Source organism: Urocampus carinirostris, chromosome 10 (assembly GCF_059441175.1).
Source record: "Urocampus carinirostris isolate Australia breed hairy pipefish chromosome 10, RoL_Ucar_1.0, whole genome shotgun sequence".
Taxonomy (NCBI): domain Eukaryota; kingdom Metazoa; phylum Chordata; class Actinopteri; order Syngnathiformes; family Syngnathidae; genus Urocampus; species Urocampus carinirostris.
Genome location: NC_142358.1, coordinates 33584367 through 33600729, shown reverse-complemented (window position 1 = coordinate 33600729; position 16363 = coordinate 33584367). Strand labels below are relative to the sequence as shown.

Here is a 16363-nt window from a genome sequence, read left to right as displayed (position 1 = left end):
TTGTAAATGTATCGGAACAAATTGTTTAATGAGAAGTACTGCAATAATATTTGGCAGCAGCATATTTCCAAAATGAGTCGAAAAATATGATATGAATACTAATTTTTCTATACATAGCCAAGATATATATATTTTCACAGTTTTGTGCACTTGTTTATGGTGCTGGCCCTGGGAAGAAACTGTCTCGGAGCCTGATAGTCCTTGTTTTAAGGGACCTATAGGGTCTGCCAGAGGGCAGCAGGTAAAATAGGTGATGAATGGATGAATAAGCATCCATTTGTCATAACATTAGGAACCTTGATACGTTCAGAGTTTAGTAGACACTCAAAATAAAGAGAGAAGACAATAACTAATTTTGAACCTGCATGAACAGGACAGGACTGTACAAAAAGGTCCTCCCTGAGCCCTTTATTTTTATTAAATCCCCCAGGTTACAAAAAGCATATCCACCCCAAAGGGTTTGGGATTCAAAGTACAGCATCATGCTTGAGCATTAGTGACACTTATGTAAACAATGAATAATAGTCAAAATATCAAACACACCAGCATCCTTTTTAATCTCCTTTGCATGTGTCTAATATTAAAACCAAAAACAAGCAAAATAAACCACTACAACAATCCTAATCTGAGATTCTGCTGTTCTATTTCTTCCTCAGATGAAAGACTCTTTATTGAACCTCCAGCGGGGTATCGGTTTGCGGGACTACAGCTCTGAAACCACCAACAAGAGGACTCAGTACCACTGACCCACCACCACAAACAAGGCCATGAGGGCATGCTGTGCAATATTGGACTGCGTTTTTCTTTTACTTTTTCAAGTCTGTATGCAGGGAGATATCACAAAAGCGGGTCCAAGATACAGGGACGAAGATAAGACGGGAATCAAGAAGAAGTCTCCAACAGCACCAACTTACTGTAAGCCATGTGTGTTGTCATCAGGCAGGAGAACACGAGCTCACACCACTGCATGCGTTTATACACACATCAACTGGTGTCAGTTATCACGTGGTTCCAACTCCAGTCCGTGCGTGTCCAAAACAACAGGAAGAGGAGAGACAGGGTTCATTGGGAGTGTTCAAAGTCGTCTCGACTGTTCCTCACATTCCCCCTTCGAGGTCCTCGCTGCAGCGTCTCTTTTACCAGAGCGTAATCTTGCAAATCTGGTCTGAGCAGTCTTGGTCGGGGCTGGTTCCCTGACAAGAAGCCAAATATGAAGACAACAGTTGTGGTTCTTCCACGGTGTTAAAGAACCTCCAATCAAACGATGGTCGAATGTAGACGTAGAATGTATGTTTCCTTTAAAAAGAGACACTGCATCCGGGCAAGAAGGGAGGGAGACGTCTTATTACATGTTTTGTTACTCAACTGTGACTATATCTCTTTAGAAAAAAATATAGATATATTTGAAATCTATAAGAGTATTTCATGATTTAATATAAATATATTTCAAAATATATGAGCATTACCTATATTTATTGTTTAATTTATGTGTATAAGAAGCAAGAGCTATAAAGCTGTTGAAGAATTTCCTGAGAGAAGTTTTCCTCTAGAAAAAAAATGCATGCCAGATATGTCTGTGACATGTCCAGTGTGCAAGTATGTTTCTGCATTTGTGCGATTATATTCGCACGTGTGTCTGTGAAAGTGTGAGTGAATGTATAGAGTGTGACATTTTTACCATTCCACACGTGTTTCCTTTTTGTTTGTTCCCCGTTCCTTGTACCTGCAGCCTGACTGCAGTTCTAAAATATATCGCAGGCTTTTGGGATGCAGCCTTGAGTTAGGCCAAAATTGGGTGTTTAAAGGGACATTGTGCATTATTTAACAAATCATTTGTTAAAACTAACAATATTGATTTGAATAATAAGCAAAAATACATAAACTATTATATTAACGTGTATTTTTTTTAATACTTGTTGATTAAGAAATGATTAAGTTTAGTCACTTTGAGTCTTGGTAGTTTGTAATCTTCCTTGTGCTTTGAAGAACACATTTTTGGTTGTATTACTCAATACAATGACATCTAGTGGTCAAATATTACACAATGTCCTTTTAATTTTGGGGATTTCAAATTTACTGCAATTCGCTTTCAGTAACAGAAATGTTTATATACATAAATATTAATATTATTCATCTCCTTATATAGCCCTCTGTTGCTTGGTAGAATTCCTTCCTATAAAGATCGATTGGTCCCCAAGTGCACTTCTAAATTTGATATACACTGGGCTCATTCACTGTGATGTTTCCATCCTATGTAGATGGAAAAGGAAACAGGGAGTTTGACAATGGCCTAGGTCAAGTAAGAAACAGATTCAGACTCATTTTACATTTCTCCCTAAACTGCCATTTTAAATTATTATGCATAAATAAAAGTGCATACTCAAAAAAACACTAGGTAATAGTACAGTGACACTGATAATTTTAAAGTTTAGTAGACACTCAACATAAGGAGAGAAGTCATCAACAAATTTTGAACTGGCAAGGAGAACAGGAGAGGACTGTAAAAAAATCTGCCTGAATCCAGATATGTTCTAAAAGCCCTTCCTTGAGCCCCATATTAGCAGAATAAACTTTATTATATTAAAATTAGGGAGCAGCACTTTCTGCATTCTGTCTTTGACTAAATTCTAAATTACACTACCATAATATTAATAATGCAACATATATATATTTATGTACATGTATTTATGTACATGTATTTTTTTTCCAATATTTTTATGTCACGAAAATAAAATATAATGTATAAATTATGAAATTACTGTCTGACATGCAGAAATGTCAAATTATTAGAGTATAAAATCATAATGAGAAATCCTATTTATATATTTTTTTTAAATGTTTTATCTTCGAAAAATAAACTTCAGAGTTACGGCAGTTGATTGATTAATTGATTCTTGGATCCCTTAACAGCCAGGGTCGTCAGGGCACCACTTCCTGTGGTGTGTCTTGGGCAAATACAGCCTGGCCGCACCCATCCCTCTACAGCCCCGTTTGTCAAAAAGACATCTCAAACACTTTTCGCTGCAGAATATTTTGAAAGCAAAGTCATTTGTGTAAATAAAGTGTCATTTGGTTCGCATTCCCAGCGTCTAGTTATCTGCTCTAAGAAAGACGCCATTTTGGCTTTGGTTCCTTAGTGACATAGGGTTACGTTCAGGAACAGTAACATTTTTGCATTTTTGTTGGGGCTCGTTGCTGTCTGGGTGAGAGACAAATGGGTGCGCGCTATCTTCGACTTGATGAATTTGGTGGAGGAGCTAATCATCGATCCCAGAGCAATAGTATTGATCCCATCCAATTACTTTCTTAGTAATCAGTAGTCACTATTAATAATATTTGGATCAGTCCATCCACCCCTACCTCAGACATCTCAGTCAGATTGTCACGAAACTGAATAAATAAGTCTGGGACAGTGTGCGATAAATGTGTTGATGTTTCAGAGTAACTACTTAAACTAATGGACATTCAAAAGACACAAAAACAGAGCAATGAGTAAATCGACTACATGCGTAGATCACTATATAACGATAAATATACTTAATATGTTTGGTACTCCTTTTGAATATCAATGGCTGCGAATGGCTTGTTATACTAAAACTATATTAAAGTATTATCATACCAATCATTATTAAAGGGGCATATGCTGAATATGCTCGGGCATTGCCACACTAGCCCCTAAAAATCAGAATGGCTGCCAGAGGCCAAATCACCAAATGTCACACTCTTGTTTCTGATTGCTCCAAATCGAATGCTTCAAACTGTTTTCATGTGTTTGTCTGCTACAGGAAAGCATGAGAATGATCGAAAACCTGACAGAGGAATTCTAGAAATTGTAATGTTGTCTGTTCCATAAAGTATTATAATGACATGAAGAAGTTTGGCTTCAAGAGCATGGCTAGAAAAACAAAAAATATCTATTTTAACTGAAAGTACTTCCAAACCTTCTGACTTCCTTGTGTTTAAATCATCCAATTCCGAAGATAAGAGAAGCACTTTATTACAATTTCCAGCTTTGATAAGAATGGCTTTTTTGTTTTTTGTTTTTAATTTTGGTCTTGATGAGAAATACTTGATCTCCACGAAAGAATAGTTTTGAATTTTCCTCTGTGTTTTAGAAAGGAAATCCTATCCTAAGTGTTTTATGTGTCTATTAGAGGTAAGATCGGGCCTAAGAGAAATCCAGCCCGAACCTGACCAATTAACCTGCATTGAAGGACAGAGCCCGAAGGAAACCCAAATTTTCATGTTTTATTTGAGGGCCAAACTTCTCTCTCGCTGAATTCCACCTGTCATTGTTTTTTGTTTCTTTTTCTCTGTGACGGGCAGTGGAGGATTCGCCTGATGTATTTAGTCCCCCGAGCCGGGCTGCGGGAAGGAAACTATCCTCTACTGTGCGACCCAAAAGGAAACCAAGAATGATGATGGGTGGATACTTTTGAAAAGAAAGTCAGCAAGAAGCCTGTCCCAAACATGAACGTAATGGTTGAAAATTTTAGGTCGGGCTTAAGATCTTACCTCTAGTGTCCATCAAAACGGACCAACTCCTGCTGTGTGGGAGATGACTCCAAGGTTCGTTTTGCTACCTGTTTTTCTGCTACTTGTTTTAATACAAATATATAAGCAAGAGATAAACCAATGTGGTATACTAGATGAAACAGAAGGGTCATGAAAAAATAATCTATGCTTTATTTTTATGATGGTACGGAATGTCGTGAAGAAATGTGAATTAGAAACTATTTTTACCTTTCCAGATGATTCTTCTTTGTTATTGTTTTGTTTAAGAAACACTTAACTAATCGAGCTGGAGAGCAAATATGACTCAGTGTGTTTTCAATTTTGGACTCAATGAATCGGATTCCATTCAATCACTTTGAGGGTTTTTTTTAAATTTATTTTTTACAATAAATTGTATTATGGATACTCCAGTTATACTATTGAATAGTATGGGAAAATGTACCTTCATTGTATTAAAGATTGTATTTTCAGTGCACAGATGTGGAACACTTTGATGATAAGAATCTGCAGTTGTATACATTTTAATTTTAAAAAAAGAAGTAAATATTTTGTTCAATGGGACATTGTGTGTTAATCAGCGCCTCTTAGTGGTAAAACTTCATTCATTAAAATATATTGATTTGAATAATGAGCAAAATTATATGAACTATCAAAGAAATTCGCATTTTTCGCATTCAGGGGTTTAAATGTCAAAAAGTTGGCAATACTAATGTAGTGTTGACAATTTTTCAGATTCTATATACAGTGGAACCTCGGTTCTCGACCATAATGAGTTCCAGAACCCTGTTCGAAAACCAATTTGTTCGATCACCGAAATCATTTTTCCCATTAAAAATAATGTAAATCGTTTTAATCCGTTCCAACACCCTGAATGTTTACCTTGAATGTTTAACGTGAACATAAAGCTAACTAAAAGGAAACATGACTAAGCCAGGCTAATCGTACGTTCACGTTATCGTAATCTTCCGTACAAAAGATTATGCTAACATGAACGTGTAAAAATAAAAAAATCAGGTCGTTTACAAGTGATTTAGCATCCGGGTCTCCACAACAAGTGGTGAGCGGTTCATTGGAAAGGGGGCTCCGTTCCAACACCCTGAAGGTTGGGCTTCGTTGCAACACCCTGAATGTTTACCTTGAATGTTTAACGTAAACATAAAGCTAACCCAGGCTAATCGTACGTTCGCGTTATCGTAATCTTCCGTACGAAAGATTATGCTAACATGAACGTGTAAACATTTTTTTAAAAAGGGATAAAGAAAAGAATTATGAATGGATTTCTTACCTTTGAGGTGGTCAGCAGAAGGCGCAGGTGGTCGGTGGGGAGAGGGATGGAGGAGGAAGGAAAATTACACTACTTTTCTTTTTTCACCTGTAGCAACTTTGCTGCTTGCACTGACTTTCTTCGGAGACAAAATTAGTGCCTAAAACACTTCGTACACCTATATTAAAAGCGAAAGCAAAACGAAGCACGTCCGCACGCGATAACAGTTGGTCACGAAAAGAGCGATCTACTACCTTACGCTGCTCAGCATCGCACCCTAGCGTACGCACTCACGCATTACCGGCGTTCGAACTCCGATTTTTTGACCGGACAGCGAAGCAAGGATTTCTCGAAATTTTTGGTCGGACTCCGATTTGTTCGAACTGAGAGGCGTTCGAAAACCGAGGTTCCACTGTATAGGCTAGTGAAGCTAATTGAAGCTACTGAAAACATACGAAATATATTGAAATATAATCAGATGAATAAAGCATGGCTCCGTCAGTAATCATTCATTTTCAACGTACTCAAACAGACAAACTTGCTTAATATGAAAATCCCCTTAACATGAACATTAAATTAAAAAAGCTGCTAATGCCAGTTGCTAATATTGTGCTAGTTGCAGCTAACGACCCCTAAAGCTACTGAGATTCTCTGATCTGTCGATTGTTTAATCAACGCTAGGTGCTAAGGTTGTGCTATCCGACGCCCTGGGAATGGTATTAATGCTAACAGCTAAACGCTAAAGCTAAATATGTGCTCATTTCTTTAAAAAAAAAGGAAAGATAGGACTATATTTGCGGTGTATTATTTTCCAGCCAGCTAGCTGCTATTATTCAGGCATCTTCACTAGTTTCTACTTAGCAAAAGCCGGCTAAATTTACTTAAATGATCGATATTTTCTATCATTGTCTCAATTCAAATATTGTTTTCAAAAAATAGGATCGGATTGAAATACAATAAAATTCAAACATTCGTTAACCATAGACACTTTTTTCATGGAGAGGTATCGTACAGTAAAAAAAAAAATACTCAATAATTCCTGGTGTATGACCCAATTTAGTGTAGAGATCATTTCAGGGGCCATAGAAAACCTTTTCACGGGCCACATCCGGCCCCCGGGTCTTGACTTTGACATAAATGTCATAAGTCAAACAAATTGTATTTATTTTACATAACACAAGGCTCACCTAGAGGGAGCTGATAAGATTGTCTGACATCTTGCTGATAAGGGTATTCCAAAAACTAAAATCCTTTTCAAAGGCTAGGGGGGGGGGAGTTTAAAAAAATGGTGCGGTTTGGTCACTTTGAGTCTCCGTAGTTAGCTTTGTAGCACTTGTTTTAGTTCGTACCACACGATTCAGCGGCATCTAGTGGTCAAATGTCACACAGTGTCCCTTTAAAGTAAGAGTAAAGACTAATCGATGGGTTTGATCTGATATGGCTGCAATCTTTTTTGTTCCATATTAATTAGAAATCCTCCACTCGCATCTATATTTAAAAATATTTCATCCATAAAAAAAATATTACATTATTTCACATGTGAAAGTTCAGGCAGCCATTTTAGAGGTCAAATGTTTCCACGTTGTTTCCCTAACATGGGAAAAGAACACTGATTAAATACGAATCAAAGGAGTTCTGCTGTCTGTTTCTTTTTTTAGAAGATGTTTTGATCTTCTCTGAGGAGAATTTTAGTAACATTTCTACACAAGATAAATATATACTGTAAGTATATGATATGCTACGTGTTTGTGTGCAGACACACAATCTTGAGAAAAGAAGACTAGCCTGCGCTGCGCGTAGGTTTTGTTTGACTTTGCTGATAATTGATTTTTATTTTGTTCTGCCTCATAGAGACTAAAATGGCTTTCTGGTTCTTGTGAAGTAGAGAGTGAACGTACGAATAAAGATATAAAGATGATACATTTGCTCCCTGTGTTGTTGTTTTTTTTTGTCATCATGAGAACCTTTTTGTCACGGTTGCCATGGCGCCCAATTAGCCCCGCCCGTGTGGCGCCAGCTGCGGCTCGTTGACAGATTGGCTTCCCTTCTATTTAAGCTTAGTGCTCCCACGCACCCTTTGTCAGTCTGTCAACGAACCTCTGCCCCGCAAGACTTATGTTTTGACTCTGTCCGGTTCCCTGCCTCTTTCCTGTCCGGTATTGTTCCCGTTTATTTTGTCCAGTTTAATATTGATCTCCTGTTTCGTTGCCGTCTAGTTTGTCCTGTTTAATTTCGATATCCAGTTTTGATATCAATCCTGTCTGTCCCGTCCTGTCCGGTATCAACCCCATCTGTCCGATATCTGCTCGAGCAATTGGTATCGGTTTCGTCGGCCTCTGGCTTCCTGTCATTCCACGCCAGACTGCTGACTTACGTTCACCGCCCAACGATCGCCGAATCACTGGCGTTTGGGTTAATGTGCATGACTGCCCTATTTCCCATAAAATAAAAGCTTGTGTGAGAACGACACGCATTTGGGTTCTCCTCCCGTTCCGGTTCATGACACTTTTTGCTTTTACTGTACGGTAATCCCTCGTTTTTCATGGGGGTTGCATTCATAATGTATTTTTATTTCCCCATAATTCTCCAAAACATGAAGAAAGGTCTTGGTGAAAAATAAAACATGACTAAGAGTTATTATTCTTTTAATTCTATGTCACCTGCACTCAGGATCCTGTGTCTCTGTAGGAATACTTAAGGGGGAGGGCTTTCTCTCTCTCTCTCTCTGTCTCTCGCTCTCGCTCTCTCTTTCTGGTCAGTTTCCTTATCACATCTATGGCAGACAGTTCCATAGATGAGAACCAAAATGGCTGAATGCTGCTTCACCGTAGGTTTTGGTCTTCACACTGTGAACAATCAACAAACCCCTGTCAGAGGACCTCAGGGTTAGGGTCAATAAAAGCAAATCAGATAGGATGGCCCAAGACCATTAAAACATTTTAAAACTAGTGAAAACACCTTGATGTCAGTGTCAAGGACGGAAAAAACAGGTTAGTAGCCGGAACAAGAGAGCAAAAACAAAGTCGGGATCAAAAACGGGGCTTAAGCCGGGACGGGCGTTTAAAAACAGGTCAGAGCCAGAGACAAACGGGGAGATCAGGAATGGACAGGTGGAAAAACGGGTGCAAAAACGGGACAGGCGGGAGTCAGGGTCAAAATGCTTGGCTTGTAACAACAGAGGTTCGCTGACGGACTGACAACCGAAGAATTACAGGATTAAAGGACCGGGATTAAAAAAGGACAGGGAACCAATCAGGTAGCCCACAGCGGCTGGCGCCAAATGAGCAGGCTCAGGTGATACTAATCAGTACTCATGACACCGGAGAGGAGGGCATTACAATAATCTATACAAGAACACAGTGTATAAAAGTATGCATCAGTACCTCCATGTTTGCCTGAGAAATGGGCAGACTATATTATTGAGATGATAAAATACAATTTTAGATATGTTTTTGATATGTGGAATAAAATTGAGCTCAGAGTCTAAAATAACGCCAAAGTTTTTAATGTAATCTAGAGGTCCAAAATCTTGTAGTTTTGGGAAAAGTTTCTCTCTCCGACCTTCAGGACCAATGAGTAAAACCTTTGTTTTGTCCTGGTTGAGCTGTAGAAAGACTTGATATCGGAAATTCAATTTAAAAGGGTATCTATAGGAGTTGTGTCATCAGAGGACACGGCAATGTAGAGCTGTAACTATGAAAGTTGATTCCGTGTCTCCATTGTATTGAATCCTTACCACCCGACAAACTCTTGGACTGTCACTGGTTGAGTTTATTTGACCACTGACCCCTCGTCTGCGCCGTTGACCACAATTGTTGCCTCTATTCTTTGTCACAATATGTTAACCCATTTTGTAACAATGACAATAAAGGTATATTCTATTCTATTCTATTTTATAATACTTTTTTAACTCATCACGTCTGAGTTCCTTTGTCCTAATTTCCCTCCTATCACGACTCTCCCTTGTCCCAATTTAAACTCTCTGTCCCCTTAGCACACTGCTAGTTCGTTGCCTTCCTTGTCACCCCCAAGTACTCTTGTCTCAGCTTTTTTGTTATTCTATTTTACCGAACCCTTGCCTGCCCTTGCGGAAAACGTGTACCGCCTAAAGAACTCTTGGACTATCACCTTCTCGGATGGACTTTATTGGAACACCGACCTAGCGCCTGCTTCTTGGACCACGTCTGGTGCCTCGCTACCTGGCTTCCCGTTTACAGAACACAGTCTGAATAAAGACCTCAGTTACTACACTAATCTGTGTTTTGTCCGCTGTGCTTCTCCACAGCCTCGAGTGGGTCCTTAACACTCTATTTTATCATACTTTTTGAATATAAGCTTTTGAAGCATTAAGAAGTTGGAGCGCTGCATCAGTGGGAAGAAAATTGGGACAATAATATATGAAATATTAATCAAGTGCTCTACTTCTCAACATGAAGTACAGGCTTTAAAATATTCATGTCAAAAGCTTTGTTTTGGGGGGGGTGGAGTTGCTACAGTAGAGTGGGTCCCCATAGGCCATCTGTACTTCCAATAATCCGCTCAACGTCTTGGCAATGACCTGCTTTTCATCTTAAACTTGATTTACACCAAGATTTAAATACCTTCAGTTTTGGAGAAAAAACGTGAACACAGATTTACATCATACTGTAAATCCATTCATTTTAAATAACATGTTTTTTCATACAATGTTCTATTTGTAGATGTTTGTTACTATACTTATTTTCAGCAAATTCCTTAATATTGATTAGCATATGTTTATGCTAGTGTCCTCAAGAGCCACATGGTCTGCATGTTTTGGAGGTTTCTCTGCTCCAATACAGGTAATGCCCATTTTCAGCTTGTTAGCAAGTTTTGTGAGAGCTTGATAATGATCCAGGTGATTGGAATCACCTCTGTTGGAGCAGAGAAACCTCCAAACACATGCGGCTCTCGAGGACCAGGTTGGCCATCCCTGTAAGCTAGTCAATAGCATATCAGCCTCAGAGTTGTGAGTTGAAAGACTTCATGATTTTTGTTTTATTGATTACCTGTGGTGGGGTTTTCTTTGTTGCGTTTTTTTGTTTATTTTGTTCTTGTTTCATCAAAACTGTTAATTTCATCTGCGCTTGTTGACATGTACCTTGATTCATCCAATCTTCACATCATTTTGCTTATTTCAAGGATTACATTTCCCCATTTTATACGAGCAACAAATGACATGACTTAAGATGAGAAAATCTACTATCTAATTTTACTTTAAGCCGTTATCAATTATTAGTTGCTGAAGGAGGCTAATAGCCGACATTTCGAACAGATATTTATCAAAATTAAGAATATAAATACAATGCAATAAGAGAAAAACTGAACTTGATTATTGAATCACACAAATAAAAAATATCTCCTTAATTTTCCAAGACTCAAAAACTTATCTTATAAAGTTGAATAAAAGCTTTAAAAAATGATTTTTCACAGAAAAATCAATATATTTTAAGTATAAATACCATAATGCGTCTTTTTTTTAGGTTCATATAAAAAAATACATTGCAGCATTTCTTGTAAAATAAAACTTTAATAACACTTTAATAGCTCCCTGACTCTTGTCAATGTAACTGAAACAATTTATCATTGTTTTAAATTTAAAACAATAAATGTAGGAGTTCTTAAGCTCATTATTATAAAATCGATCGCCACTTAAAAGTAGTAAAGGTGTTCTTCCCATGGGGAAGTTCACGGTCAGTCGGCGTCATTTTAAAACAACACCTGAGCTGGGACTACATTTTGCTCAAATCATAGACATTTAAAAGCATAAACAAAATCGTGTCAGGAACCAGAACAGGATCAGGACCCAAACGCGTGACGTTCTCACACAAGCCTTTTATTTTACGGGAAATGGGCGGTCATGCATTTTAGACAGCGGTCTGGCATGGAAGCCAGAGACAGACGAGATCAATTCCAATTGCCAGAGTTGATATCGGACAGATGGGGTCGATACCGGACAGGTCAGGACGGACAGATAATGAAACGGGATATCGAAAATAAACAGGACAAAAATAGACGGGAACAATACCGAACTGGAAATACCAACAGGAAAACAGGACCGAGTCAGAAATCACGTATTGCGGGGCAGAGGTTCGTTGACGGACTGACAACAGGTGACAGAAAGGAGTGGGTTTAATTAGGGACAGGGAGCCAATCAGATGGCGCCGAAGGAGCGGGCACAATTGCTTCACATCAGTAATCATGACACATAGTCCAAGTGAGCAAGGTACATTTACAGTATAAGCATATGCTAACCTCCACCTGTGTTTAGAATCAATTGGACTAGGCCTCCTTGTAATTCATCGAAATCAGATTACACCATCTGAGCCACAACTTAGACCTGGTTTCACCAGTCATGCAGTGTTCTCGTTTGCCCGCGTCCCTGCATCCTAGACGCATCATTTTTGCTGGGGACGCATAGTCTCCAATCAACGTGCGTCCCAGGACGTGTCAACTTTTTTGACACAAAATTGTCATTATTACCCGATTACATTTTTTTTAAACAAAGATTTACCGCACTCCAAACTTTTCGTCAGCCAGATCCGGCAGCTGTTGTTTTGGTCTCGCGGTTCGAGTTTTCGTCTGCACGCCGATCTCGAGTTGTGTAGTGAAAAGTCCGTCTCTTTTTAGAGAACCGGCTTTTTCGGCTCAACTCATTCAAGAGAGCCGGCTCTCAAACGGCTCACTTGCTTTGATGCATTATATTACGAATTATTATGTTGTATAAAGAAGTTAAGAAAAAAAGGAAGTATAAAAGGAGAAAATGAAAAAAGACAGGTTTGTGGTTATCCCTTTAATCGGTATATTACCAACAATAATTTGATGCAGAAAAGGAATTAACAATTTGATGATTAAAACTGAATGAATATATAGATTTTTATTATATATTTGTCACCGATTTACAATTTCAACCTCGATAACACTAAATTTTAGGGACCCATAGATCTCTGTTGGGACCCATAGATTTTTGAGCATGCGAGTCCCCGGGACCCATCACTTTTCAGAGGTAAAATGAACACTGGTCATGAGTCCAGTCAGCTGACATCTCCCCAGTAGTCAGTTTCATTGAAAGAAATTAGTTGATTAGATAAGTCCCTTAACAAAATGACTAGATTTATTCAGTTCATCATGGAGTAAAACCGGATAGCTCAAATATTTCAAAATATAATATTTGCTTCAACCATTTTGTTTTTTCCGCTCGCATTTATGAAGGGGTGTGTCGTGTCAGAGTGCTGTGTAAAGTCTTGTCCAGCACATTCCAAAAATTCCCAGTAGAGTTTAGGTCTAGACTCAGTGGTAGCCAACGCATGTGTGAAAATGATGTCTCATGTTCCTTTAACTGCTCTTTCACAGAACGTCCACTGAAAGAAAACACTGTTCAACCACAAATTCGATTCAGAGTACTTTTAGAGCTTACGTTGTGCAACTAATCATCTCACTCGAGCAAAGACGTTCATCAATGGATATCAGACCACTCGACTCATCGCTATTTGAAAAAGAAGATTTCATACTTTGTTTGCTGTAGTGTCGAGTTTCTCTCTTAAGGCATTCCAGCTGTATTCCGCCAATCTATTGAGTTCTGGGACTTGTGAAGATCTTACATAACTGAGGCCACGGCTTTTCTCAATGGGTTTTAAGCTTTTTTTCAGGAAACATTTTTTGTGGCTAGAAAATTCCCCATAATAAAGCATTTAGCCTACTTGCTTGTGAGCAGGAAGGCTAATGTGAGCTCATGCAAGTCCAAGTTGGCACACGCAACGTAAAATTAGAGCAATCTGAGGGCTGTCGATGATGTGGCTCCATCTGGACTCTGGAACTTGAGTCTTCAAGTCTGGACGAAGTCATTTATGACTTACTGTTGGAGCAATGCTAATTATCTAGTCTGAATATTGCCCTTGAGCAAAAAAAACAAAAATCTTCCCCAAACTTCGAGTTTCTTCTGTGCATGCCCTTCCTATTTTGGAACTGGTCTAAGAGCTTCTCTTGGATCGCGTTGATGTTTTTTGCACACAAGTTTGCTATTTTGAGGTCCAAATTGAGAAAAGATCAATGAGCGATCAATGAATAAAAGGGGACTGAGCTGTTGTAACAATGTAACTACATGGTAATAAACTATACAATGCATAGCTTTATGCAAAATTGCAATACAGTATTTGGCAAGTACAGTTGAGGTTATTACATATGTTTAACATTATGTTTTTGTAATTGATGTACTCCCTGAGAGATATTGTTAGTTCGATATTTGACTGATTAAATAATCAAAATTAGGAAAAAATGTTTTATACAAATGTGTTGTTTTTTACAAAATGCCTGCAATTTTTAATAAAGCAGTTTGGAGGGGATTTAAAATAAAAAGTAGTAATTTTGTAGGCCAACGATGGGCAAACTTTTTAAGTGGCGGGCCACATTGGGTAAAAACAGTTTGACTTATTGGTGAAACTTTGTTACATTTGCCAAACTAGGCTTGAGTGTCAAGAACCGGAACAGGTGGAGGACCCAGATGCGTGACGTTTCTCACACAAGCTTTATTTCACTCGATGAAAGGTTTGCAGTGACTTCATAGCTCGCCTTTGTCGCATTTTCGTTAGACTTGTGGGGTCTTGTGAAAAAGAGCCCCCGTGCCGATAAAACAGCTACCAGTTGCTTCACCATTTCAGTGTTTGTTTCCAGTTAGCCTTTTGTTTGCCTTTGAAAATAGCCACAGTGTCTTAGCGATTTAGGCAGACGCATTGTAACGGATTTCGGTGGAAAAAATATTCTGTTTACCACTTGTCTTGGAAGCAGCGACCCCCACAGTCAACTTTCCTTTTTTAATTTACAGTCACCATGTTGGTAATGGGGTGGGCCAAACTTTTCACAGAATGCTAAGGGCAACATGGCCAAAAGCCTCCTGCCATCACCTAGTGAAATGGCGATTTTTTATTTTTGTTTCGTACAAATTTATTTTATACTGCGGTCAACATTACTCGTGGGCCACATACTATTAATTTTATGACAGAGGCCACGGGCCAGTAAAAATTTGATCACGGGCTGTAACTGGCCCCCAGGCTGGACTTTGGACACATATGGTGTACATGCATTAGTATTTGAGAACCACTCTATTAATACTAGTTCACCTTTCTTTTAAAGTTTTATAGTCGAACTTAATACAGACATTTGTAAAAACCTAAACTGTACTTGCCAAATACTGTATTGCAAATTTGCATAAAGCTATGCATTGTATTTGTTTATTAACATGTAGTTACATTGTTATAACAGCTCAGTCCCCTCGCTTTCTCTCTCCTATAGTTAAGTAACATACTTTCAGCGCATCTCACAGCCAGATGAAAGCTATTATTGCGTGCAGTGCATATCCAATGCAAGGATGTGAACTATTTGCTTAGTTGAATCCAGGTGCTGACTTTTATCGACCATAGCGTGGTTCTTCTCTGTTGGAAGAAAACTATTTCTGTTTCTTATTTTGTCCTGCGGCCCTATCTCTTCTGCTTCTCTCAGCATACTTCTTTTTAACACTTTAAATGTATTCGAACATATTTTTTTTATTCAATGAGGTACAGATGATCTAGTGTTCTTACCCACAATTACACTAAAAAGTCCAAAGTCCGGCCCGGGGGCCAGTTACAGCCCGTGATCAAATTTTTACTGGCACGCGACCTCTGTTTTAAGATTAATAGTATGTTGCCCGCATGTAAGCTTGAACGCAGTATAAAATCTCATCTCATCTCATTAGCTGCACCGCTTATCCTCAGGAGGGTCGCGGGGTGCTGGAGCCCATCCCAGCAATCATCGGGCAGTGGGCAGGGGACACCCTGAACTGGTTGCCAGCAGGGCACACAGGGACAGACAATTCGCTCGCTCATTCACACCTAGGGACAATTTGGACCAGCCAATCCACCTGAAATGCATGTCTTTGGAATGTGGGAGGAAACCGGAATGCCCAGAGGAAACCCACGCAAGCACGGGGAGAACATACAAACTCCGCACAGGAAGTCCGGTAGCTGGATTTGAACCCACACAGGAGGTTCCCAAGACCTTAGAACTGTGCCGCACACGTGCTAACCACTGCGCCGCCGTGCTGCCCATCAGTAGAAAATACATTTGTACAAAAAAATAAAAACATCACCATTTCACCAGATGATGGCAGTAGCCCTTTAGCCACCCTACCCTTGGCTTGAGTTTTAGCCTACCCCATTTACATCCATCCGTTATCTGAACGTTAATACTCAGTGGGGTCGCGGGGGTGTTTGAGCCCATCCCAGCTATTTTCGGGCAGGATCTTTTGGAATCTAGAAACTAATTGGAGGAAAGCCACGCAGGCACAGGGAGAACACGCAAAATCCTCACGGGAGGTCGAGGGAGCTGAAATTGAACCCTGGACCTCCACACCGTGGGGATGCACGCTAACCACCCACCCGTCATGCCGCCTCATTTCAGACATGGCGTTTGTAAAAAATTTAAAAAAGAAAAGTTGACTGTGAGGGCCGTCGCTTCGAAGACAAGTGGAAATTGGAATCTTTTTTTCAATGAATTCCGAAACGACTGAATCTGCCTGATTTAGATAGAAAC

The 16363-nt window shown here is 39.2% G+C and overlaps 1 protein-coding gene across 7 annotated transcripts in view; it reads left to right on the top strand.

Annotated features, from left to right (window-relative positions):
• Positions 1-7699, top strand: part of gramd1bb (GRAM domain containing 1Bb) — a 114369-nt gene extending 106670 nt beyond the window's left edge. For all 7 annotated transcript variants that reach the window (XM_088345058.1, XM_088345059.1, XM_088345055.1 and 4 more), the window contains one exon: positions 657-7699. In XM_088345058.1, the coding sequence (XP_088201184.1) occupies positions 657-746 (90 nt within the window). In that variant the 3' untranslated portion in view covers positions 747-7699. The remainder of the gene's footprint in view (positions 1-656) is intronic.
• Positions 7700-16363: the final 8664 nt, after the last annotated feature.